The sequence below is a fragment of the Dendrobates tinctorius genome, unplaced genomic scaffold, assembly GCF_039654945.1.
Source record: "Dendrobates tinctorius isolate UK_male_01 unplaced genomic scaffold, ASM3965494v1 ptg000113l, whole genome shotgun sequence".
Taxonomy (NCBI): Eukaryota; Metazoa; Chordata; class Amphibia; order Anura; family Dendrobatidae; genus Dendrobates; species Dendrobates tinctorius.
In genome coordinates this window covers 580,337-606,739 of record NW_027361781.1, presented here as the reverse complement: position 1 = coordinate 606,739, position 26,403 = coordinate 580,337, and the positions used below count along the sequence as shown (strand labels likewise).

The window sequence follows — 26,403 nt, the reverse complement described above, 5'->3', positions numbered from 1 at the left end:
ATCGGCCAAGACAGTTGTGGGAGTACAGGGGTGGGAGTACCGCCAGCCTCCCTGACTCCTCTTTTGATTAGCTGGCCTGGTGCGTTGTCACACATGCATGACGCTACATCAATGATGTTGCACCAGGCCAAACAATCAAAAGAAGAGCCTCGGACTCCGGCAGGTAAGAGGCGCTATTTGTGTTCCCTTCCAGTGGCCACAGACCACCGTTGTGGCCAATAGAATGGGATGTGCGAATTGATTCGCGCCAACTATAACAATGAGACTTTCTCATGGCTGTATCTATCTAAGCACACCTTCACTGAAGTCACCTATGTTTTTATGTATAAGGACATAATAAAGAAAAACATATGGACCTCAGAAGGTCTTACAATTAGGTAAATACAACCTCAGATGAGCATCCACACATGAAAAAATTACTCTGTGTCATTATTTATTCGCCAGAATAGAGAAATGGTGTGTGAAAAAGTAAGTACACCCCATGAATCATTTGCTCATAGGACCACCTCCAGGAGCGATAACTTGCAGTGATCATTTTCTGTATGACTATCCAGTAGGTGGCACTAGCGTTCATGTCCCACCTATCAGTCTCTCGCTTGGTCATGGAGGAATTTTGGCCTTCTCTTCTTTACGATATGAGTGAATTAGCAACAAAAGGTCTTCACTATATAACACTAATATTCTTTTCACTGAGGTGCTACACCCATTCACGGGAGTTGCCATGTAGATTCTCTGTATCTCTGGCCCTAGCGGTGATCACCGGATTTTCCCACTAGGCCGCAAGTATTTTAAAGCGCGTTGAGCCTCCCACACAGGAGTTAGCCCCCTCCCAACCTGTTGTCCTGACTCCGGCCACTCCTGGAACCATATGTGAAAGTTGGAAGTGACGGCCCTGCTCACTCGTGCTGTCCCTGTGCAATCTCAGGCGTGCCCCTCTAGTCATTGTCTCCTCACGAATCTTTGCTGCTTGAACGTCGTCAAACATCCAATGAGCCTGGATTAGGGCTCAGCTCTTGATAGGCGACATCTAGTCTCTGGGTCTTGACCAGTGTAGGCGCAGGTTCTGTTTTTGACTGGCGCAGTTTAAACTCTGGGACTTCCTGAGCGTAGTCTGAACCTTGTCAGACAGTGATTGGCACCCTGATGGCTCAGACTTCCCGCTGAGGCAAGTCACGGTAGCCTCCGCACCATTCCTGGTCCGCTCGCCTCTTCCTATTGGCGCCAAATCTGCCTGCGGTTTGGAGTGCAGGGCTTTTATATTCCGGCTCCGTCCTGCGAGACACCTGATCAGGTCCAGCACACGATGCTGCTCCCTCTGCAATTCTAACGGTACAAATTGGTTCCACCTGAATGCACCCGGCAAGCAGATGGCAGTCTTTCCTCACTATGGTCGCATCACACAAGGGCTCCTCAGAGGGCTCACTGCTTCCTTACACCTGGGACCATTGTAACACTGCAGTTCGTTTCTCTTTAAGCTGTTCTGATACAGCGTTGTTGGTGCGATTGGGATCATTGTCCTGTTGCATGACCCACTTTTTGCCAATCTTTAATGATTGGAGAGATGGCCTCACAATTGACTCTAGAATACTTTGTTGTATAGAAGAGTTCATGGTCAACTCAACAAATGCTGCAACCCAAGCCCGAATCATCACCCCTCTGCCACCATGCTTTACAGTTGTTATCAGGTGTTTGTGCCGATATGCTGTGTTTGGTTTACACCAAACATTTCCACTTTGGTCTCATTTTATAAAGGACATCCTTCCAGTCTTGAGGCTTGTTCAGATACAAAATTTATTCGTTCTGCTGTGGTGTTTTTAGAAAAACGAGGCTTTTTGCTAGTGACCCTTCCAAACAATCCATCACACTTTTTTGTCTTTTTCTAATCGTACTGATCTCAAACATTTAGCATGCTAACAGAGGCCTTTAGTGTGTGAGCTGTAGCTCTTGAGTTTTTTTCAATTTCTCTGAGTATTGCATGGATTAACATTTGAATGCTTTTATTGGTCCATCAACTCCTGGTGGTGAAGATTGTCAACTGTCTTGAAAGTTTTCCACTTTTCTCACTGTAGAATGATGGTTCCAGACTGTTTTAAATGGCTTTATAACCTTTCCTAGAAGGAAGGGCAGAAACAATTATTTCTCTACGGTCACTGCTGATAGCTGTCCTCCTTGGTATTGTGTTAACAGAAACCTGAATTCTCCAGACCAACATAGTGGCAAAACTTCTGCTTTTACAGAGATCACACTTGCTGATCATCATTTAATCAAGGACATTACATTTGCAGAACCTGGCTGATACTTACACTCTTAAACACTATGGAAGCAATAGGGGTGTACTTAATTTCTCACACCCTGCTTTGGAACTTTTTGTAAATAAATTGTCTGAGCAAAATTAGAGGGTAAAATCTAGCTTTTAAGTATTAAAAAAACAGACAAAAATAGTGAATAAAAATGTATATACCAGTAACAGGATGTTGGGTAAGTTCAACTTGAAGTGGTGGCTGCAATGGACCGATGTACACTTCTAGTAACCAGAGGGTTCAAGCACAAAAAATACACTATACTGCAAGCCTAAATATGACCCAGGGTGGGTGAGGTGACATAACACAGCATAAGAATTGTACATACCTGCCCTTAACGTGTCACATAGACTGTGTATTTGTGGATTATTATTCAAATAACATGTATGAGACTCCCTCAATCATAATGCCAAAACATTCACAAATAATCTGATTAGTAATGCCAATATATCATACATGTGAAATAATCGGGCAAGAAAGAAATCCCTCAGTCGTTATATCAAAATGTAAAATATAATTAATGATACCAAGATATCATTTATATGAGACAGATGGACACAAGACTTGAAAAACTAACTGAAACCAATACCAAGGATTAAGGATTTTATAGCTGTACTCTTATCTATGCAGATGTAAAGAGGGATATGTAAAAAAAGATAAGACTCAAAACCCAAATAGCATGTATCCTAAACAATGACCAGTACCTAAAGGTAAAGATTAGAACCATACAGTAGATAGATACTTAACCAAAACAAGCAAATAAAAACCATCTGTGGAGGGATCTAGCCGACAATGTCATAGAATCATAGAATATTAGAGTTGGAAGGGACCTCCAGGGTCATCGTGTCCAACCCCCGGCTCAATGCAGGATTCACTAAACCATCTCAGACAGATGTCCAGTCTCTGTTTGACGACTTCCATTAAAGGGGAACGCACCACCTCTCGTGGCCGCCTGTTCCACTCGTTGATCACCCTCACTGTCAAAAAGTTTTTTCTAATATCTAATCTGTGTCTCCTCCTATTCAGTTTCATCCCATTGCTTCTAGTCTTTTTTTCTAATATCTAATCTGTATCTTCTCCCTTCAGTTTTATCCCATTGCTTCTCATGTTTCCATGTGCAAATGAGAATAATGATGATCCCTCTACACTGTGACAGCCCTTCAGATATTTGTAGACAGCCATTACGTCTCCTCTTAGCCTTCTTTTTTGCAAGCTAAACATTCCCAGATCCTTTAGTCATTCCACGTAGGACATACTTTACAGTCCACTCACCATCCTGGTAGCTCATCTCTGAACTTGCTCCAGTTTTTCAATGTCTTTTTTTAAAATGTGGTGCCCAGAACTGGACACAGTATTCCAGATGAGGTCTGACCAAAGAGGAGTAGAAGAGGATAATTACTTCACGTGATCTAGACTCTATGCTTCGCTTAACACATCCCAGAAGTGGGTTTGCCTTTTTTTTTGCTGTCGTATCACACCGTTGACTCATGTGCAGTCTGTGATCTATTAGTATACCCGTCTTTTTCACATGTGCTGTTGCTTAGTTCTATTCCTCCCATTTTGTAGATGTATTTGTCATTTTTCTTGCATGAAGAATCTTGCATTTCTCCATGTTAAATACTATTCTATTAGTTGCTGCCCATTGTTCAAGCTTATCTAGATCCTTCTGAATCCTTTCTCTGTCTTTTCTTGTGTTAGTTATCCCTCCTAGCCTAGCATAATCTGCAAATTTGATTTATTTACCTTCGGTTCCCTTATTTATATCATTTATAAAAATGTTGACCAACACTGGGGCCAGGACAGAGCCTTGTGGTACCCCACTTGATACACACTTCCAATTTAATGAGCAACCATTTATTACCACTCTTTGAGTTCGATCCCTGAACCAGTTATGAATCCACCTTATTGTAGCCTTGTCATTCCCATAATTGGTCATTTTTTCAATAAGAATAGTATGAGATACTTTATCAAATGCTTTGCTGAAGTCGAGATATACTACATCTACCGCATTTCCCTGATCCACCCAGTCAGTGATTCCATCATAAAAGGAAATTAGGTTAGTCTGGCATGACTTGTTTGCAACAAACCCATGCTGGCTCTGGTTAAATACTGTATTCATAGAATGGTAGAGTTGGAAGGGACCCTCCTGGGTCATCTAGTCCAACTCCCTGCTCAAAGCAGAATTTACTAAATCATCCCAGACAGAAGTCTGTCCAGGCTCTATTTGAAGACCTCCATGGAAGGAGAACTCACCACCTCTCGTGGCAACCTGTTCCACTCATTAATCACCCTAACTGTCAAAACGTTTTTTCTAATATCTATTCTGTGTCTCCTCCTATTCAGTTTCATCCCATTGCTTCTAGTCTTTCCTTGTGCAAATGAGAATAATGATGATCCTTCTGCAATGTGACAGCCCTTGAGATATCTGTAGACAGCTATTAAGTCTCCTCTCAGTCTTCTTTTTTGCAAGCTAAACATTCCCAAATCCTGTAACCTTTCCTCATAGGACATGGTTTGCCGACCGGTCACCATTCTGGTTGCTCTTCTCTGAACTTGCTCCAGTTTGTTGATGTCTTTTTTTAAAATGTGGTGCCCAAAACTGGACACAGTATTCCAGATGAGGTCTGACCAAAGAGGAGTAGAGGCAATTCTTATCCAAGTACTTACATACGTGCTGTTTAATAATCTGTCCAAAGATCTTTCCTGGTATAGAAGTTAAGGCTCACTGGCCTGTAATTTCCTGGCTCCATCTTCTTTCCTTTTTTGAAGATAGGGACAACATTTGCCCTTTTCCAATCTTCTGTGAATTCTTCTGTTCGACAGGATTTTTCAAAGATTCTGGCTAGTGGTTCTTCTATTTTCTATGCTAACTCTTTCAGTACCCTAGGATGTAATTCATTTGGACCAGGAGATTTAAATTCATGTAAACTAGCTAAGTGTTCCCTGACCATCTCTCTCTTTATGGATAAAGTGGATTCTTTTATTCCTTCGATGGCACCGTGAAGATCAGTTGATGTTACATTTGCTTTCATAGCGAACACAGATACAAAATAGGAACTTAAAAGTTCGGCCTTCTCAACATAATTTTTGACCACTTCACCCTTTTCATCCTGTGAAAATCGTATTCCATCTTTGACTTTTCTTTTGCTTTTGACATACCCCCAAATCCTTTTTGATTGCTTTTGGCCTCCCTTGCAAGCCTGACTTCATTACTGGCTTTAGCTCTTCTAACTCTTGCCCTGCATTCTCTGTAAACAGCATTTTATATATATCCTTCTTTAGATATGCCCCCTCTTTCGCTTTACTATACATTTCTTTTATCCTTTTTAGCCGATTCTTCGCTGGTCTTCTTCCTCTTGTAATCCAGTATGTCCTGTGATTACAGCAGCATCAGCAGTGGTTTCAGCATACTTCCTGTGCAGTGGGATAGGGAGCATATTACTGCTGTGGATATTGGAATGTGAGCTAGTAAATCGGCTCGTGGAGGGTGACCGTGACCCGTCTGAAGTTGTCGTTTATTGATAAAATGACAAACAGTGACTTATCTCGTTTCCTTTGTAGTTTCTGCCATGTTGGAAAATGAGAGCATCCAGGGTCTGTCTGGAGTGAAGCCAACTGGTTATCGGAAAAGGTCGTCCAGCATGGTGGACGGAGGTGACAACTCGTACAGCCTGGAAGCTGTGATTCGTCAGCTGAACTTATTTAACAGCATCATGTGTGAACACGGCTTGGACCCGGAAATCATACAACAGGTCTTCAAGCAGCTTTTCTACATGATCAATGCTGTAGCCCTGAACAACTTGTTGCTGAGGAAGGACGTCTGCTCCTGGAGCACTGGCATGCAGCTCAGGTAACGATGGCAGATACCCATCCCCTTATTTATCTTGGTCGCTCTTCTCTGCACCCGGTCAAGTTCAGCTTTGTCCATCTTATACACCGAAGAACAAAATTGTATCCACTATTCAAAGTGTAGCTGCACTAGTGGAACTGTGTTCTTGTCATGAGCATCTACAGTGGGTACGGAAAGTATTCACACCCCTTTAAATTTTTCACTCTTTGTTTCATTGCAGCCATTTGGTAAATTCAAAAAAGTTTGTTTTTTTTTCTCATTAATGTACACTCTGCACCTCATCTTGACTGAAAAAAAAACAAATGTAGAAATTTTTGCAAATTTATTAAAAAAGAAAAACTAAAACATCACATTGTCATAAGTATCCAGACCTGAAGAACCCTTTTGAGCTAGTACAGCCATGAGTCTTCTTGGGAATAATGCAACAAGTTCTTCACACCTGGATTTGGGGATCCTCTGCCATTCTTCCTTGCAGATCCTCTCAAGTTCCGTCAGGTTGGATGGTGAACGTTGGTGGACAGCCATTTTAAGGTCTCTCCAGAGATGCTCAATTGGGTTTAGGTCAGGGCTCTGGCTGAGCCAGCCAAGAATGGTCACAGAGTTGTTCTGAAGCCACTTCCTTGTTATTTTAGCTGTGTGCTTAGGGTCTTTGTCTTGTTGGAAGGTGAACCTTTGGCCAATTCTGAGGTCCAGAGCACTCTGGAAGAGATACCCCCATAGCATGATGCTGCCACCACCGTGTTTCACTGTTGACATTGTATTGGGTAGGTGATGAGTAGTGCTTGGTGTTCTCCACACATACCGCTTAGAATTATCACCAAAAAGTTCTATATTCATCTCATCAGACCAGAGAATCTTATTTCTCATTGTCTGGGAGTCATTCATGTATTTTTTAGCGAACTCTATGCTGGCTTTCATATGTCTTGCACTGAGGAGTGGCTTCCGTCAGGCCACTCTGCCATAAAGGCTCGACTGGTGGAGGGCTGCAGTGATAATTAACTTTGTGGAACGTTCTCCCATCTCCCTACTGCATCTGTGGAGCTCAGCCACAGTGATCTTGGGTTGGTTCTCCTTTACCTCTCTAACCAAAGCTCTTCTCCCACGCTTGCTCAGTTTGGCTGGACGGCCAGGTCTAGGAAGACTTTTGGTGGTCCCAAACTTCTTCCATTTAAGGATTATGGAGGCCACTGTGATCTCTTAGGAACCTTGAGTACTGCAGAAATTCTTTTGTAACCTTGGCCAGATCTGTACCTTGCCACAATTCTATCTCCGAGCTCCTTGGCCAGTTCCTTTGACCTCATGATTCTTATTTGGTCTGACATGCACTGTGGGCTGTGAGGTCTTATATAGACAGGTGTGCGCCATTACAAATCAAGTCCTATCAGTTTAATTAAACACAGCTGGACTCCAATGAAGGCTTAGAACCATCTCACGGAGGATCACAAGGAAATGGACAGCATGTGACTTAAATATGAGTGTCTCAGCAAAGGGTCTGAATACTTATGACCATGTGAAATTTCGTTTTTTCTTTTTTAATAAATTTGCAAAAATTTCTACATTTGTTTTTTTTTTTCTGTAAAGATGGGGTGCAGAGTGTACATTAATGAAAAAAACAACTTTTCTCCTACGCCTCATTGGGGGACACAGACAGTGGGTGTTATGCTGCTTGCCACTAGGAGGACACTAAGTAAACACAGAAAAAAGTTAGCTCCTCCCCTGCAGTATACACCCTCTCGCTGGCTGGGAATTCCCCAGTTCTTGCTTAGTGTCTGTAGGAGGCACTTGGGTCTGGCTTCAGACCCCACCTTTTTTATTTTATTTTTGAATTTTCTGTAAATTTTTATTTTTTAATTAACGAGTGAAGGGGGCGACGGTTCCTTTCTACCGCCCGCTCTCCCCCGAACCAACAACAGGCAAGCACGCGGAGTATACCTCCCCGTACACTTTCCTGCGACGACTGGGGCTGATTCTTCTGGCGATGGTTCCTTTACGGTTCCGGTACCCCTCACGGATACGAGGGCGAGCGCACGGAACGCACAGAGAAGATATGACCAGCACTTTCGGATGCCCTGAATCAGCCCCATAGCTCTCTGTCCCCCTGCCCATAGGGTGGATCGATTGAGCAATACCCCTGTAACAACCTCTCCGGCTCTGCTACATCGCACGGGAGCTTTTTTACCTCAGGATCTGAGATGGGATGAAACCTGCAGGCTCCTACACAGAGCAGACGGAGTGAGCACCGGATTGGAGATATGGGTTCGGGTCCTGGTCCCTGGGAGAAGCACTGACCGAGTCTCAGCGGCAGCATACCGGCTCCCCGTCGCGCCCCCCGCTCCCCCTTTCACCCGGCGCTCGCCGCGGGTAGGCCCAAAAATTTAGTCCCCGGCTTTTCGGCCTACTAGGTCGCAATTTAGATAGTTAGATAGTGCCGCCCACTGTTAGCACCGCCGCCCACATCTTTGGAGCCTCTCGCTCTGTACGAGAGGCGCCCTGCTAGTCTTGGGGGCCATGTCCTTAACCCCTTCTCTGCTCATCGGGCTCTGTGACGGCGGCGGGGGTGCGCGCATGGATGCACAACACCTGGTGACGCTACACGGCCACTGATATTCCTCCCCGGGACACAGCGTCAGGACCGCGGGTAAGCTGCATCTGCTCTCAGAGAAAAGCTTAACCCCTTCGCTGCACATTCCCTGCAGCTGCAGCCCAGGCTCTGCTTGTAACCCTTTCACGGGTACTATGTCTCAGTCTAAGGAAGCAAAAAAGGGGGCTCATTCTTTACCGCGGGTACCTATTGCAAGACTGCCTTGCCCAGTACCCAGACTAATCCGCTGTGCACGGATTGCGACCCGGCTTGTGCTAAAACGCCATTCGCCGCCGCTGCAAGGTGCTCCCTGCGTTTAGTCCCCGTGTGGGCCGTGTCCTTGTCACGGTCTGTGGAGTCACTGACCAAGGCTATAGTCTCCTCCGGGAATCCTCTTTAAGTCAGAACGCGGTCCGAGGAGGGCTTTGGCGACGGCCGGGAACCGTCCGCCAGCAGGGGCCGTGCTCATTCAAGGGATCCTCAGGTCTCTAGAAAGCGGACCTATGACGCGTCCCCTAGTCACGCTTGCGATTCTGCATCGGCGAGTTCTGTCTCTCGCTCTCCCTCTCCTAATGTTCGCAGAGAACATGTCTCTGAATTCGAGTCTGACGTTTCAGTTCCTCAGAATTCCCCAAATGTCCATGAATCGCTTGATTCTCTGACAGTCAGTCACAAGTTTCTGACGTTGGACAAGGAGAATATTCCCGCTCCGGGACACGTTATCTCCTTTAAGAAGACTAAACGTGTACGCAGGGTATTTGCCAGCCATCAGGAGTTGAAGGACATTGTCTAGAAACATAGGAACCAACCATATAAGCGGTTCACAGGGCAAAAGCCTATCGAGGTTAAATACCCCTTTACTCCAGATCTAATGAAGGATTGGTTACAGTCCCCCCCCCTTGGTGGAACCTCCTCTATTGTGCCTTGCTCCTAAAACACTTTGATCTGTTTCTGAGGGCTCTTCAGTCAGAAACCCCTCCGATTGTCAAATTGGCTACCTCGCCAGTTCAGTTTTTGGAGCTTCAGGAGCGGCTTTGTTCCCATCTTTCGCGGCAACTTGAGTGGCTAAGGCAATGGCCACTTAAACAGAAGTCTTAATTACTGCCTTCCAACGTAGCAGTCCTCCTCCGGAGACAACCAGTGTCGCCAGGCAGATAATTCACGCAGGGGATTTTGCAGTAGACGCCTCTTTAGATGCCGCTAATTGCACTGCTAAGGCAACCGCTATTGTAGTCTCCATCAGAAGAGCCCTATGGCTACGCGACTGGCGGGCAGATTCTACCTCCAGAGACTTCTCTGCCGTATCAAACTGGTTGCCTGTTTGGACAAGAAACTAGACCAGCTCATTTTTGACACTTCCGGGGGGAAGAGTAGGTTTCTTCCCCAACAAGAGGCTGCCCAGCCGTTTTTGGAATGAACAGCCGACTCGTTTTTCGACCTTTTTCGCAACAGCTCCAGCTGGTCCTCCACAACCTTCTCTTCCGGATCAGGTCGGTCCCTGCGTGGACACAGAGGTTCCCAGGTCTGTCATAGACCTAACCGCTCTTGAAAACCCAGGCCGACCAGATTCTGGATCTAAGGAAGCAGATCCCATAGATCCTCTACTCGATGACTTGTTGTGGTACCCGACAGACACCGACAAAGTAGGCGGCCGTCTGCTGTCATTCAGTCACAGCCTTCCTTCAGGCCGTTCCTGCACCGCAAAGGGACGGAGTCATCCTTCCGGTCCTTCAAGACGAATGGTTCAGCGTTTTTTTTTGTTTTTTTTGTGGTTCCAAAGAAGGAAGGAACGATGTGGTCCATACTGGACCTCCCTCAAGCTGTTAAATCAGTTTGTCAAAGTACGGCGATTCCGAATGGAATTCCTCCGATCAGTGTCGCCTCCACGCAAAAGGGAGAGTCCCTATCATCCAGCAGTTCCTGAGTTTTGCAATTCGAGAACACTTCTAGTTCATTGCCTTGCTCTTCGGTCTTGCCACCACCCCCAGGGTCTATACCAAGGCCATTGCGGCTATCATGGCCATTCTCCACGCTCGGGGAGTGGTGATACTGCCATATCTGGACGACCTGCTGATTAAGGGTCCATCCCTTCCAGCCTGCGAGAAATCCGTGGATATCACAGTAAATACACTTTCTCGCCTAGGTCGGAAGATAAACTTCGAAAAGGCTTCCCCAACACCGGTCCAGCAAATTTCTTTTTTAAAATTGATCCTGGACTCTTCCCGCGGGTTGGTCATTCTCACTCCAGAAAAGGCCCGAGCCTTACAACAGGCAGTGCGGACTCTTTTCCCGACCGGTTTCTCACTCCATACGTTTTCATCATGATAGTTCTCGGAAACATGGTGGCAGCGATGGGAGCGGTTCCATTCACACCGCTCCATTTCCGCCCTTTACAACATGCGTTGCTGTTAACTTGAGACAAGAACCCGTTCTCCCTGGACCGCCGGTTCCTTCTGTCCCTGCGGGTCAGACGAGCCCCCAAGCGGGGGACACTGAAATCCTCCCTGAGTTAAGGGAAGTTCTTTCTCCCAGTACGATGGTCGGTGGTGACCATCGACGCCAGTCTCCTAGGCTGGTGTGCGGTTTTTCCTTCGTCACCACACGGCACAGGGTCATTGGTTAATTCGAGAGTCACGTCTCCCATCAACATCTTGGACATTCGAGCGATCAAATTAGCTCTACTGAGTTTCCACCATCTCCTCGCAGGTCACCTCATCATGACCCAATCCGACAACGCCACGACTGTGGCGTATATCAACCGTCAGGGGGGTACTCAGAGCAGGATGGACATGCACGAAGTGAGTTACATCATCCATTGGGCCGAGACCAACCATTCGCCCATCTCAGCAATCCACACCCCGGGTGTGGACAATTGGGCGGTGGTTTTTCTCTGTCACCAAGGCCTTGCCTCAGGAGAGTGGTCTCTTCATCCGGAAGTTTTTATTCAGCAGATCTGCCATCGCTGGGGGACTCCAGATGTGGATCATTTGGCCTAAAGACTAAACAGGGTTCTTCGATTCATTACCCGATCGCGCGATCCATGCGCCATCCGAGCGGACACCCTAGTTCTGCCGTGGCACCGATTCCGGCTCCCATGCATTCTTCCCTTGCTCTCGAGGGTCATCAAGAAAATTAGAGCAGAGGGAATACCAGTGATCCTAGTTGTGCCGGCCATGGTATGCAGAACTAGTACAACTAGTTGCCGGCGTTCCCTGGCGACTTCCAGATCGCATGGATCTACTCTCGCAGGGCCCGATTTACCACCAGAACGCCGGGGCCCTGTCTTTGACTGCGTGGCCGTTGAATCCTGGTTTTTAGCACAGGCTGTTTTTTCTCCTGATGTGATCTCCACCATGATTACAGTCATATGTTAAAGTTTGGGCACCCCTATTAATGTTAACCTTTTTTCTTTATAACAATTTTGGTTTTTGCAACAGCTATTTCAGTTTCATATATCTAATAACTGATGGACTCAGTTATATTTCTGGATTAAAATGAGGTTTATTGTACTAACAGAAAATGTGCAATCTGCATTTAAACAAAATTTGACCGGTGCAAAAGTATGGGCACCCTTATCATTTTCTTGATTTGAACACTCCTAACTACTTTTTACTGACTTCCTGAAGCACTAAAGCTCATTGAGCTTTGAACTTCATAGCCAGGTGTATCAAATCATGAGAAAAGGTATTTAAGGTGGCCACTTGCAAGTAGTTCTCCTTTTTGATTCTCCTATGAAGAGTGGCATCATGGGCTCCTCAAAACAACTCTCAAATGATCTGAAAACAAAGATTATTCAACATTGCTTTTCAGGGGAAGGATACAAAAAGTTGTCTCAGAGATTTAACCTGTCAGTTTCCACTGTGAGGAACATAGTAAGGAAATGGAAGAACACAGGTACAGTTCTTGTTAAGCCCAGAAGTGGCAGGCCAAGAAAAATATCAGAAAGGCAGAGAAGAAGAATGGTGAGAACAGTCAAGGACAATCCACAGACCACCTCCAAAGACCTGCAGCATCATCTTGCTGCAGATGGTGTCACTGTGCATCGGTCAACAATACAGCGCACTTTGCACAAGGAGAAGCTGTATGGGAGAGTGATGCGAAAGAAGCCGTTTCTGCAAGCACGCCACAAACAGAGTCGCCTGAGGTATGCAAAAGCACATTTGGACAAGCCAGTTACATTTTGGAAGAAGGTCCTGTGGACTGATGAAACAAAGATTGAGTTGTTTGGTCATACAAAAAGGCGTTATGCATGGAGGCTAAAAAACACAGCATTCCAAGAAAAACACTTGCTACCCACAGTAAAATTTGGTGGAGGTTCCATCATGCTTTGGGGCTGTGTGGCCAATGCCGGCACCGGGAATCTTGTTAAAGTTGAGGGTCGCATGGATTCAACTCAGAATCAGCAGATTCTTGACAATAATGTGCAAGAATCAGTGACGAAGTTGAAGTTACGCAGGGGATGGATATTTCAGCAAGACAATGATCCAAAACACCGCTCCAAATCTACTCAGGCATTCACGCAGAGGAACAATTACAATGTTCTGGAATGGCCATCCCAGTCCCCAGACCTGAATATCATTGAACATCTGTGGGATGATTTGAAGCGGGCTGTACATGCTCGGCGACCATCAAACTTAACTGAACTGGAATTGTTTTGTAAACAGGAATGGTCACAAATACCTTCATCCAGGATCCAGGAACTCATTAATAGTTACAGGAAGCGATTAGAGGCTGTTATTTTTGCAAAAGGAGGATCTACAAAATATTAATGTGACTTTTATGTTGAAGTGCCCATACTTTTGCACCGGTCAAATTTTGTTTAAATGCAGATTGCACATTTTCTGTTAGTACAATAAACCTCATTTGAATCCAGAAATATAGCTGAGTCCATCAGTTATTAGATATATGAAACTGAAATAGCTGTTGCAAAAACCAAAATTGTTATAAAGAAAAAAGGTTAACATTAATAGGGGTGTCCAAACTTTAACATATGACTGTATCACCGCACCTGGAGAACCTTCTTCTCGTGGTGCAAGGATCATGGTCGATCCCCACTGGTGTTTTCTATTCTTTCCATATGGGAGTTCCTACAATCCGGATTAACGTCAGGTCTCGCGGTTGGCTCGCTCAAGGGCCAGATTTCAGCCTTGTCAGTGCTATTCCAATACAAAATTGCCACCGGACTTCAGATGAAGACATTCATTCAGAGAGTCTCCCAGGTGGCACCTCTATATTTTAAGGGCCATTGAACTCATGGTACTTTAACTTAGTTCTCGAAGCCTTACAGGAGGCTCTTTTCGAACCACTGCAGGACGTACCACTAGCTATTCTCTCTTGGAAGGTGGTCTTTCTAGCGGCAATTACGTCAATTACACAAGATTCTGAATTGGCAGCCCTGTCCTGCCGTCCTCCGTTCCTGAATTTTCATCAGGACGAGGCAGCTCTTAGGATGTCCCCGTCTTTCCTGCCCAAAGTCGGATCTTCTTCCATCTCAATGAGAAATTGTTTGGCCTTCCTTCTGTCCGGCCCCAGTCCATTGCATTGAGAGGGCCTCCCACACCCTCGATGTGGTCAGGGCTCTGAGACTGTACATCTCACGGACAGCTCCCTTTCACAAGTCAGATGCCCTGTTCGTACTTCCACAGGGGCATAGGAAGGGTCTAGCCGCTTCAAAAACCACGTTAGCCAGGTGGATTTGCTTGGCTATTCAGGAATCCTACCGTGTCCAGGACACACCTGTCCCAGCAAGGATTCAGGCGCATTCTATCCGCTCAGTGGGCGCCTCTTGGGCCATTCGGCACCAGGCGTCGGCAGAACAGGTCTTCAACGCTGCGACTTAGTCCAGCCTGCATACATTTACAAAACATTACCAAATTCATTCTCAGGCCTGTCTGCAAGGCTGCGACTTGGTCCAGCCTGCAAATCTTTACAAAACATTAACAAATTCATTCTCAGGCCTGTCTGCAAGGCTTCGACTTGGTCCAGCCTGCAAACCTTTACAAAACATTAACAAATTCATGCTCAGGCCTCTGCGGATGCAGCTCTTGGCAGACGCATCCTGCAATCGGCAGTACCACAGTGTTGAGCCAGTGGTACATGGGGTATTAGCAGTTGTATGCTCCCCACCCAGGTACAGCTTTAAGATGTCCCACTGTCTGTGTCCCCCAATGAGGCATAGGAGAAATAGGGATTTTTGTGTAGTCACCGTAAAATCCTTTTCTCCGAGCCAATCATTGGGGGACACCGCACCCACCCTGTTTGGCCTATTGAGCCACTGTAGCATTTTTAGGCTTTGACAGAGTTATGATTATTGTCATTTGTTTAATGCTCCTACTGCTTTTTTCACCGAACTGGGGAATTCCCAGCCAGCGAGAGGGTGTATACTGCAGGGGAGGAGCTAACTTTTTTCTGTGTTTACTTAGTGTCCTCCTAGTGGCAAGCAGCATAACACCCACTGTCTGTGTCCCCCAATGATTGGCTCGGAGAAAAGGTTTTTACGGTGAGTACACAAAAATCCCTATTTTTAAATTTACCAAATGGCTGCGATTAAAAAGAGTGAAAAATGTAAAGGGGTATGAATACTTTCCGTACCCACTGTATGCCTAATTTAATGCATCCCATAATTTGATGGGCTTAGCAGCATCTGCCTGGCATTGATCGCTAACACATTCAAAAGGTAGCTGTGCACACAAAAAAACAAGCTCTCTCCCTGCTCAATTATTGTAAAAAATTAAAAAGTTATAGATCTCCGAAAATGGCAACACAAGCCAATTGTTTTTTTTTTTACTTTGCATAATTCTGAAGTTTTTTAAACACTAAAATATCAAGGAAAATGCTATACAAGTTTGGTATCTCTTTAATCATACTTTTTTTGCACATTGAATGCCATAAAAACAATGCTGAGTAAACAATGGCGGAATTGAGATTTTAGTACCATTTTACCCCCACTTGAAATTTTTTATAACCCAGTGTAACACCGCACCACCTGGGGGCTGAGAATCGAAATGGAACTGAATTTTCAATGTAAAGATATAAAGAAAAGATAAACAAAATTTTTGCAACCATGGCAGATTTTAGAAGTGGCTGAAGTCTGGAGCTCCACTTTGATCCTTGTGCATAAAATATATATTTTTTTATTTTAGGCATTTTTTAAAATGTTGTCAAGTACCAAAAGTCAAAATTGTTATTTCTATGGTGTAAAAATGATCTGTCCACAAATAACGTGTGTTAGTCTGAGGCAGGAAAGGTGATTTTGTGTCTCTCACTGGTAGAAATCAATTCTGGGTAGTTTGGTAGAGTTGTTCACACTGGGAATTTTGAGCCTTTTTAAGGTTTTCCAGGTGGAAACCAATTTTTTTTAGGTATTTTTAAAAGATCTTCTTTTCGATAAGTGGTTTTGAAAGAGTTATCTTTTTCCTGAAGTATTTTTGATTGGATGATGGCTAGTTTGGAGTAGATTCCATCAGAATCCTGTTGAAAGAAATGGCAGGCACTTTTTTTTTTTTTTTTTAATATATACCAAGCGTTTTTCAAAACTCCTTTAGAAAAAAAAAAAAGATTTTTTTCCTATAAAAAGTGTTTTTGAAGCATGTTTTTTAGGAGGCTTTTGGAGTGGATCCACTGTGTTCTCACTGAGGTTTTTTTAACGAATTTTTCGAGCAAAAAGTTTTGATTTGGGGAGATGGGGTATGAGCACGCAGCGTCTTTCCATCTGGAATCCACGCGAGAGAGCACAAAAAAATGTAACAAAGAATGAACATAAACGAATGAAAATGCCAAAAACATCTTGCGTTGCAGATATTTCATCTTCTGTAACTTCTTTCTACCACTTATGGCCTCTTAAGGCTTTAAGGCTTTGTAAGAAGTGTCCAATCTTCAGGCAGCCTCCGTTTGGAGACTGCCGCTATTTTATATATTGAATTTGAAAAAAATAAAATATGTCGGCTGCAAAAACTACTCAAAAGACCTTAAAGAAAATGCTTCAGGAAAACACTGCCAGTGCTTCAAAAACCGTAGAGAAAACTTAACAAAAAAACTGAAAGTGAACACTCCATTAAAAAACAAAACGCACAAACACTAATGATGGTGCATTAGACGTGCCAATTTCAAGTCATTTTTGCACCTAATAAGCGCTAACCTATTATATAACATTTACCGCCAGAAAGACAAACAAAGATGAGGACAGCGATGGGTGCATTGTCGGCTGCACATCACCTCTTTACACTGGGTGATATGCTGCCAATAACAATGATTTTCTTTAATTTTTTTCCTGAACCCTCGATGAAGAAATATTTTCTTAGTTTATTGAGTGATCGCCGGCACAGACACAGTGGGATAATTGGGAACAGCGATGGGTGCGTTGTCAGTTGAACATCACCTCTTACACTGGGTGATATTCTGCCAATAACAATGTTTTGTTTTTTGTTGAACCCCCGATGATGTCGCATTTTCTTAGCTCATTGAGTGATCGCAGGCACATACACAGGGATAAATGGGGACCGCGATGGGTTAGTCGTTGGCTGCACATCACCTCCTTACCGTGGGTGATATGCTGCCAATATCAATGATTTATTTTTTTTTTGCTGAACCCCCAATGAAGAAGCATGTTCTTAGGTCGATGAGTGATTGCCAGCCCATACACAGGCGGACAATCGGGAACAAGCATTCTTACATCTATGTCTTGATCTAACATTCTCCATTTTTAGCACGCTGATGCCCCATCTACCCGCCCGCTACCTTGAAAAAATCTAGTGGCTAAGCATTCTTATTCATAAGTCGCTGCCCCACATGTGTAATCGAAAGTATGGGGGAAGTCCGACCGCTCTATACATGTTAGATCATCAGATCCTGGATTTTGAAGAAAACCTTTCTTATTGGAATATGTTGTTGTTCTCGTGCAGGTATAACATCAGTCAGCTGGAGGAATGGCTGCGGGGGAAGAACCTGCACAACAGCGGAGCCGCACAGACCATGGAGCCGCTGATCCACGCAGCACAACTCCTGCAGCTGAAGAAGAAAACGCAGGAGGATGCGGAGGCCATCTGCTCCCTGTGCACTGCTTTGACCACACAGCAGGTGAGCGCGGAGCGTTACAGGGGCGGTGGTGATTGCCTCTGGTTTCCATGCTGTACTATCTGCTATGTGGGAAAGCACGGTGGCTCAGTGGTTAGCACTGCAGCCTTGCAGCGCTGGGGTCCTGGGTGCGAATCCCACCAAGGACAACATCTACAAGGAATTTGTATGTTCTCCCTGTGTTTGCGTGGGTTTGCTCCAGGTTCTCCGGTTTCCTCCCACATTCCAAAGACATACTGATAGGGAATTTAGATTGTGAGCCCCATCAGGGACAGTGATGATAATGTGTGCAAACTGTAAAGCGCTGCGGAATATGTTAGTGCTATATAAAAAATAAAGATTATTTATTTTAATGCAGAATTACCTTAAAAACAATTCCTTCCATTTAGTGTATTCAGCGACTTTTCAGATGTGTATCCATGGAAACAGACTACCAAACAAATCCTGTGTAGTCTGACACCGCCCCCCATTACGCTGTAAGTGACAGCAGGATGGGACTAGATTTGTTTGTCTGTCACCATGGAGATACATAAATCTGCCTAGGAGCTGTGTACACAGTAAAATAGAGTGTTTCTAATTGGACTTGATCCATCTTTTAATTTAGATGCTTTGAGGTAATAAACTAATTGGTTGCAAAAGTCATCACATCCTTTAATCCTGGATGACGTTTATCCCTATGGGAAGCAAGAAACCAAATCAGCGCTGATTCCGTATCCTGCATTGGAGCACTTACATTTGCGCGGCCATGTCCTCACCCAAAACTAAATATTTTTTCTTTCTGTAACAGATAGTGAAGATTCTGAACTTGTACACCCCGGTCAATGAGTTTGAGGAACGTGTGACTGTCTCCTTTATCCGGAGTATTCAGGTGAGACCTGTTTCTCAGCATGTAAGGTGCTCTTACTCATTAGATTAATCTGCTGTATATGGGGCAATCCCTATGAAAAATGTTGGGGTAAACAAAGATCAGTCATGTTGGATTTTACCATGCCTAATCCTTTGTTCCTCTTGGAGATAAGCGGCTGCCATAGGCGTCTCCTGCGCACCGCTTGTATAATCCTGCCTGCCTAGCCTGCTGGCATTGGGCACTAACAGCAGTGACCGGAGCGAGCTCTGATCCTTGCCCCTTAAAAGCTGTCAGTCACTGACTGTGGCACGTTCCGATCTCCATTACTGGTACCTGTCGTTCCCCATACAACGCGATCATGGGGCGCAGATGGGCTGCCGAACACCCGCGCCTCTGCCATCTTGGTCCTCTTGTGAAGCCCAGCCGCGTGATGTGCTTCACGGGAGATCATCACTTTCACTGTGTAAAAGTGAAGCCCGGCTGTCTATCACAAGCAATCAAACGATCATAGGTTCAAGTCCCCCAGGGAGACTAACAAATACACTAGTAAAAAAAAAAAGTGTTTTTAAAAAAAAATAAACATATCTGGTATTGTACATCTTGTAAAAGACCAATCTATTACAAAATAAAATCAATAAATCTGTGCAAAAATAATATACCAGAATTTCTGTTTTCGGGTTGTCGCAGTACCTTAAAAAAAAAAAAAAAAAAAAATGCAACAAAAAGCTATCAAAATGTATGTAATCCTAAAATGGTATGAACAAAAACGTCAGCTCATACAATGTAGACTGTGAGCCCTCGCGGGCAGGGTCCCCTCTCCTTATGTACTTGTGTGTCCCTTGTCTTACACATGTTTATTATACATTTTCACATGTAAAGCGCCATGGAATAAATGGCGCTATATAAATGTATAATAATAATAATAATGTAAGCCCTCATACAGTACTTGGTGAAATCCAGTCAGTAGGAGCACAAGGACAGAAGATGAATTAGTAAGGAATCTTCTTTTTATTAAAGTAATGCACAACGCGTTTCCAGAGATAAATTCTGTCTATCCTACATGATATTGTCACCTGAGGAAGACAGAATTTATCTGTCGAAACGCATTGACCTGTAACCAACCTTCTTCATCTGAGCTACCCAGCAGGAGCTGCAACTCATTACCTGGCGCTCCTTTTTGACCATCCTAACCACTGCTTGAACTCATACATACAGTAGTCATAGTCCATTGACTGTAAAATAAAAAAGTTGCAGATCTCTAAAAAAAAAAAAAAAAAAAAAACACAACTAAAAATTGCCATTTTCTCATACCCCTAACTTTAATTTTTTTAGACATTAAAATATAAAAAAAAAGCTTTAGAAGATTGATGTTGAACATGCTCGGATGACAAGTTATTCCAGCATGCTCGTGTGTCTCGAAAAATATGTTCACGTTCCCGCGGCTGTTCGACAGCCACAACACATGCAGGGATCGCCTAATAATCAGCCACGAGTCATGGAGCCGCGGGGACTTGAACATATTTTTCGAGCACGCTGAAGACGCTCAAGTAAGTACCAGAGCGTGCTCGGAGAACACCTTATCCGACCATGTTCGCTCATCAGTAGTACTGACCTGAAGAATCATTTTTTACTGCACAATGAATGCCATAAAAAAAACCCAAAAATGGCAGAATTGTGGTTTTATTTTTATCATTTCATCCCACTTGTAATTGTTTTTATCGTTTTACAGTGCAATAAATATGGTAAAAATTAGTGGTGTACGGTAATTTAAAACTTAACAATAACACATGTCCTCATATGGGAAAAAGTTAAAAAAAATAAATAAAATAAAAAAAATAAAACGTTATGGCACTTGGAAGAAGGGAAGAAAAAAAAGCAAAAGTGCAAAAATAAAATATTCCTCAGGATGGAAAGGATGAATAATTATTTTTTTATTTTAATTATTAATAATTGATTCTGGTTTTTTTTTTTTTTCTCCAAGGCCCAGTTACAGGACCGAAAAGACCCTCCCCAGCTGCTGCTAGACTCGAAGTACATGTTCCCGGTTTTATTCCCCTTTAACCCGTCGTTAATCACCTTGGACACTGTTCACATACCCGACATCCTCCACCTGGACTTCCTCAACAAAGTTTAAAAAAAAAAAAAAAAAAAAAAAAAAGACAATTTTTTTTGTTTTATTTTTATCAATATGATAATCCAGGCCAAAAAAAAAAAATAAATGTATAGATTTGTAAAATCTGAGGACCAAGATGCCAAATCTTAAGGTAAAAAGGAAAAAAGTTGGAAACTCCGCAGTACCTGATTTTTTTTTTCTGTCATCCTTTTGCAAAGAAAATTTTATTACTTTTTTTTTTTTTTTAAGAAAATCTTGTAAAAACGTTTGAAATGGTTTACATGTGGCTGCGATCCTCCTGAGGCCAAGAATAAGGAGACCTCCAGCGTCCGCGCCACGTTTTATCTGTAGAATCAGAGACTCTTACGATCTGTGGACAGGGAACTTCTCTGTTTTTTTTGTCCTAATCGACACATATCAAGCGGAAGCGAGAAAATCTTATTTATCGTATGCAGGACGGTATCGTCGGTGACTTAAATTTTCTAGATTTTGCTGTAAATATAAACTCTTGATTTAAAGTAACAAAACCGATGTAGCAGAGCTGAGTTTATCATCTGGTAGAACTCGTAGTGAGATCACATGATTTTACATAAGACTGCAATTATTTTTTTTTCTACATCGTCTACATTAGAAAACCTAACCTTATATGAGAATGCGGGTCTCCTCATCTACTGATCAAAGGGGAGAGCAAAAATAAAGAGCGTCTCTCTCTGGAGGACCCATCTTGTCCTCCATAACAGAGACATCTCATTGATTTGACTGGACGTTGTGTAATACCTAATTTCCCCTGCGGTGGCGCCAGCTGAACACTTACCACCAGGTTTACGCACAGATCATCGCCAGAAGGGGAAACTTGATGATCAGACTATCAAATCAGGACTGTCTCCAGTGGACAACTTCTTTATAGAGGTCCTGTCACTTGTCTTAAATATATATAGCTTTTTCTTTTCTAAATGCCGCCGTTCTCCTGAATCGTACAATGTTTTTCTTTCGTTCCTGCGCCTCTCTGTTCCTGAGATATGGCCCTCTCTTCCCTGTATATAAATCTAGTCTTTTTTAGCCAACTGGGCGTGGTCATCAAGAAACCACCCACAGAGGATAGCTGAAGACCACACCCACTTGGAAATAAGGTTTGACATATATACAGGGAAAAGAGGGCCATATCTCATGACCGGTGAGGCACAGGAACAAATGAAGAACATCGCCGGATTCAGGAGAACAGCGGGTAAAAAAACACATATATATGGCGTCCTCTGCCTTACCGCCCTCTGATTTCCCCTGCAGTCTTGGAGAACCATCTTCCTCCCATCCCTCTCGCTGTGTAGGAAGGCTGGCTAAATCTCTGCCCATAAAAGTGTAATACAAGAGCTGTTCGTAGCCACCAAACCCATTTGTGACCATCGAGGATAAGTCAGACATTCTTCCCATCGGTCAGTGAGACATTAGCTGAACGGTGACCGCTAGATTTCATAACATGACGTTCTGTCCTGGAGAAGCCCTGGTGTGAGATAGGTGATTACCTCTCCGTCCGGCCCCATCTTTGTCAGTTTCTAAGAAATTCAACTTTGGCTTGAGACTGGCTCCTTAGCTCCTTCCCCGCCATCCTTCTTTCTTTGGATCCACGCAGGAAATTAATGATCCAAGCTTATTGACTAGGGGGCCATACAGAACCTACTGCAGCTCTACTCATAGAGTGAAACACTCTTGTGACCTCCTAGTGGTCTTTGTACTGAAGGGGTCAATTTTAAAATATCCTGGTGTCTAGGGCAGAGAAAAGGGTTAACCTCAGCATCCCTGGTGGTCTAGGGCAGAGAAAAGGGTTAACCTCAGCATCCCTGGTGGTCTAGGGCAGAGAAAAGGGTTAACCTCAGCATCCCTGGTGGTCTAGGGCAAAGAAAAGGTTAACTTTAGCTTCCCTAGTGGTCTTGTAGAGTAAAGGAGCTACTTTAATCACCCCTAGTGGGTCTAGTATGGTGAAAGGGTTAATGTTAGTATTCCTGGTGGTCTAGTGTGGTAAGAGGGTTAATGTCTGCATCTCTGGAAGTTTACTGTGGTGGGACTGTGAGGACAGGGTGTCTTGTCTCCAATAACAGATTTCTGGTGTGCAGGAATCTTTTTTTTCCCCTTCAAATTACAGGGGTATTCCCATCTCCAAGATCCTATCCCAATATGTAGTAGTTGTAATAATAATATTAGCAAACAGCTCCAATTAGAAATGTAATATAATTCTTCTGATACGCTACGTCTCTTTCCTCATGTGCAGGCATTGCAGGACCTTGGGTATCCATGGTTATGACCACTAGCAGCTAGCTACTGTCACTATATCAGTGGTCGTAACCATGGATACCTAAGGTCCTGCAGTGTCTGCACATGAGGAAAGAGACATAGTGAATCAGAAAAACTATACTACATTCGTAATTGGAGATATTTGCTAATATTATTATTACACCTACTACATATTGGGATAGGATCTTGGAGATGGGAATAACCCTTTAAACCTCAGGGTCTCTATCTTCTGATCCATATCTGACGTTTCCCCTTTAAACACTACTGACTAATCACCCGCCATCCTTTATTGCATTAAGCACTCCATTTTCCCCATGCCGTCAGGCTACATTAATCCCCCATATCAGTAATGTATATTCTATTTATGACGTGTGATTTTACTTTTTTTTTTTTTTATAACTTTTCCCATTTATTATAAACTCCCTGATTAATAACAAAAAAAATAAATAAATAAAAGACAGAATAATGTAATATTAGTAGAGCGTCGGTGACTCCCGGTCAGTGCCGCTGCGCCATTCTCTCTACTGCCGCTATATTTATTAAGTCCTTGTGTTGTAAAAGTAAAAAAAAAAAAAAGTGAGTGACGCTTTCACGGTGATTCCACATTGACATCATTTGTAGGCCTGAGTCACGTCGTCGTATGATGAGCGGCACTATTTTTATAGACTGGTGCGCCACTCATGCCACTTTTAGTACGTGTGACCCACGGTGCGCTTTAGCAAGAGTCCCCTTTTAGCGTGCCACAGGCACCGTTATAATCTTTGTAAAAAAACAAAAAGTGGAACCACTCCAATTGCACCTGTTACCCGGTGAGTGCGGCCATCTTTATTCGACGCTGCCGTCACATCTTGCACATATTAGGTAGCTCGGATCTCTCATTCCACTGTACGTTCCTATATATGAATCTGTCGTTATGTCCAGGGAAAGATGTCTGTGTACAATGCACTGTATTATACAAAACACGTGGAAATGTACATAATGTGCCCTGTGCAGCAATGCACAAGATGTAAAAGGACAAATAAATTCTCTATGTTTTATGCATAAAGCTTGGAATGACTTGTGTATCTAAGTATTATTATCAAAGTATTGTTGTGCCCTAGGCACATGACGCCAGTGGCATCCCCACATCCGAAGGGTTAGGTAGCAAGTTCCCATGACCACTTCCAATTTTTCACAGAAAAATGTCATCAAAAGTAAAAAAGAAAAAAAAAAAAAAGTGATATTCAGTTATGGAAGCTAATGAAGCGTAGCTATAATAGGACCTTGCTTCAATTAAGGCATCCAGCATTTGGCAAATACTTTAATGGAAAACAAACAGACCCCCATTATAAAGAAAGAGATACATGTGATGGGTTTTGCATCCGTCATGCGACAAATACAGCTTGCAGAAAACTGATGATGGTCCTGTTGAAGTATTCCGACATGTTCATGTAATGATCATTGTTCTGGTGCTGTATTCATGTAGTGATGATGACTCTGGTGATTTATATTCATCCCCAGAACCATCATCAGTACATAAATATGAAGCCAAAATCATCATTAGTGCATATTTAGAGCGTCAGAGCCATCGATAGTATATGAATCTGGCACCAGAAACATCAACAGTAAATAAATTTGTCGCCAGAACCATTATTAGTACATGAATGCATCACTCAATCCACCATTAGTACATGAATACATAAACAGTCCCGTCATCAGCACATGACTACGTTAACAGAACCACCATCAGTACATGAATACATGACCAGAACCAAGACTATTAGAATACAAGAACCAAGCTTAGGACTTTACGTCTTTTTTTTGTCAGTCAAAATCTGCCAGAGTGGGCCAAACGGATGCCACAGCAGAGAGAGAGAACGAGATATTCACGGCCTTTCCGGAATGCTATTCAGGGTTAAAATCCCTGGCAGAACAAATCTGGCGGGCATGCGCAATAGAAAATAGCGGACCATCACTCTGAAAAAACGTTTCAGAGTCCGTCTCCTCCGCCCAGGAGCCGCTAAAATTCTGAAAAAACGGATGCGATGGACGACCGTCAGTCAAAATCAGCCGCTAATGTAAGTCTATGGGGGAAAAAAACGGATTCGCCAAAAAAAGGGCGGATCAGTTTGTCAAAAAGTGGCGGAGTTTGACTGACTTCAAAAAACGGAAATGTGAAACAGGCCTAAGTACAACAGTCAATTGTAATATCAAGTCCGCCCCATAAACAATTGACAATTGTATCGCATGAAGCTACAACTCACAGTATGACCTTAACATTGGTGAGGGAACGTGCTCGGATAAAGTGTTATCCGAACATTCTCGTGCTGTCTTCGGCGTGCTCAAAAAGAGTCCCCGCGCTTGTGTGTAAATAGCAGGTACGCAGGATGCAGTGACGAGACGCGAGACAGATATGACTTTAAACTTTAACTTTTATTGATAAATGCCGTTAGGGCTATTGTTTCGCAACCAACAGAATAACAGTAGCTGTCCTCGCAGGGAGCCAAATCACATAAACAAGGATTGGGGGAACACGATTAATCCGGCAAAGACCGGTCACTATATGGGCGCGGAATGGCCGACTACGGGTCCTTAGTCACTATGTATCAATTATCCATCCTGACGTCCTTCAGCGTTCGGCTCCACGGGGTGTCTGCGTCGCAGCCACTGGGCCCAGCCACTGAAGATCTGGCGTAGTCTTCGGGCGTTCCGACGCCCAGGAGGTGCAAGGGCACAACAGGCCCGCGAAGAGTTCTTTGGCGGGATGTCCCACAGTGGAGGCAGCGGGATACCGCCTGGGAGTGGAGGCCTCAACTCCCTGAAGGGACTGACAGCGGCGGTGATAAGTGGCGGTTGATTGGCCACAGGCGCAGTCTGAGGCCGCACTGGAGGATAAGCAGCGGGCACAGGCCCAGTCTCTACCGCGGACTGGAACGGGGCGGTGGCAGCTGCGGGCGGCAAAGGAGGGGTCACCGCCGTGGTCGGAAGTGAAGCGGCGATGGCTGCGGGCAGCAGCGAGGAGGCCGCAGCCTCAAGCTGGAGTGAGGCAGCAGTCTTCTTTTGTCGGTAAGCTCGGCGCCGTCTCCCTGCGGTCCACCGAGAATCTCCCTCCTGTCGTAGTCCTCCTCTCGGGTCGCTGCTCGTGGCTCTCACTCTGGTCCTCCCCAAGTCTCCACCTCCTTCGTTCTGCTGACTCACCCAGTTTGGCCCTCTCCGCCCCTCTTCTCTGGACTCCTCCCCCAACTGCCCTGTCAGTCTCAGCAGTCCATCTCCTAGTTCTGCTCCCTGGAAACAGATACCCCAGGAACCTGGAAGACGGTCCCCTCGGTTCTAGCCCGGGTACTCGGCGGAGGCCTCCCCTCCTACACTCCCCCA

At 44.2% G+C, this 26,403-nt stretch overlaps 1 protein-coding gene across 2 annotated transcripts in view; it reads left to right on the top strand.

Annotated features, from left to right (window-relative positions):
- The window catches only part of MYO5B (myosin VB), a 267,195-nt gene extending 244,624 nt beyond the window's left edge, over window positions 1-22,571 (top strand). For both annotated transcript variants that reach the window (XM_073589752.1, XM_073589753.1), the window contains 4 exons: window positions 5,862-6,150; window positions 17,632-17,806; window positions 18,591-18,671; window positions 20,632-22,571. In XM_073589752.1, the coding sequence (XP_073445853.1) occupies window positions 5,862-6,150; window positions 17,632-17,806; window positions 18,591-18,671; window positions 20,632-20,784 (698 nt within the window). In that variant the 3' untranslated portion in view covers window positions 20,785-22,571. The remainder of the gene's footprint in view (window positions 1-5,861; window positions 6,151-17,631; window positions 17,807-18,590; window positions 18,672-20,631) is intronic.
- The last annotated feature ends 3,832 nt before the right edge of the window (window positions 22,572-26,403 follow it).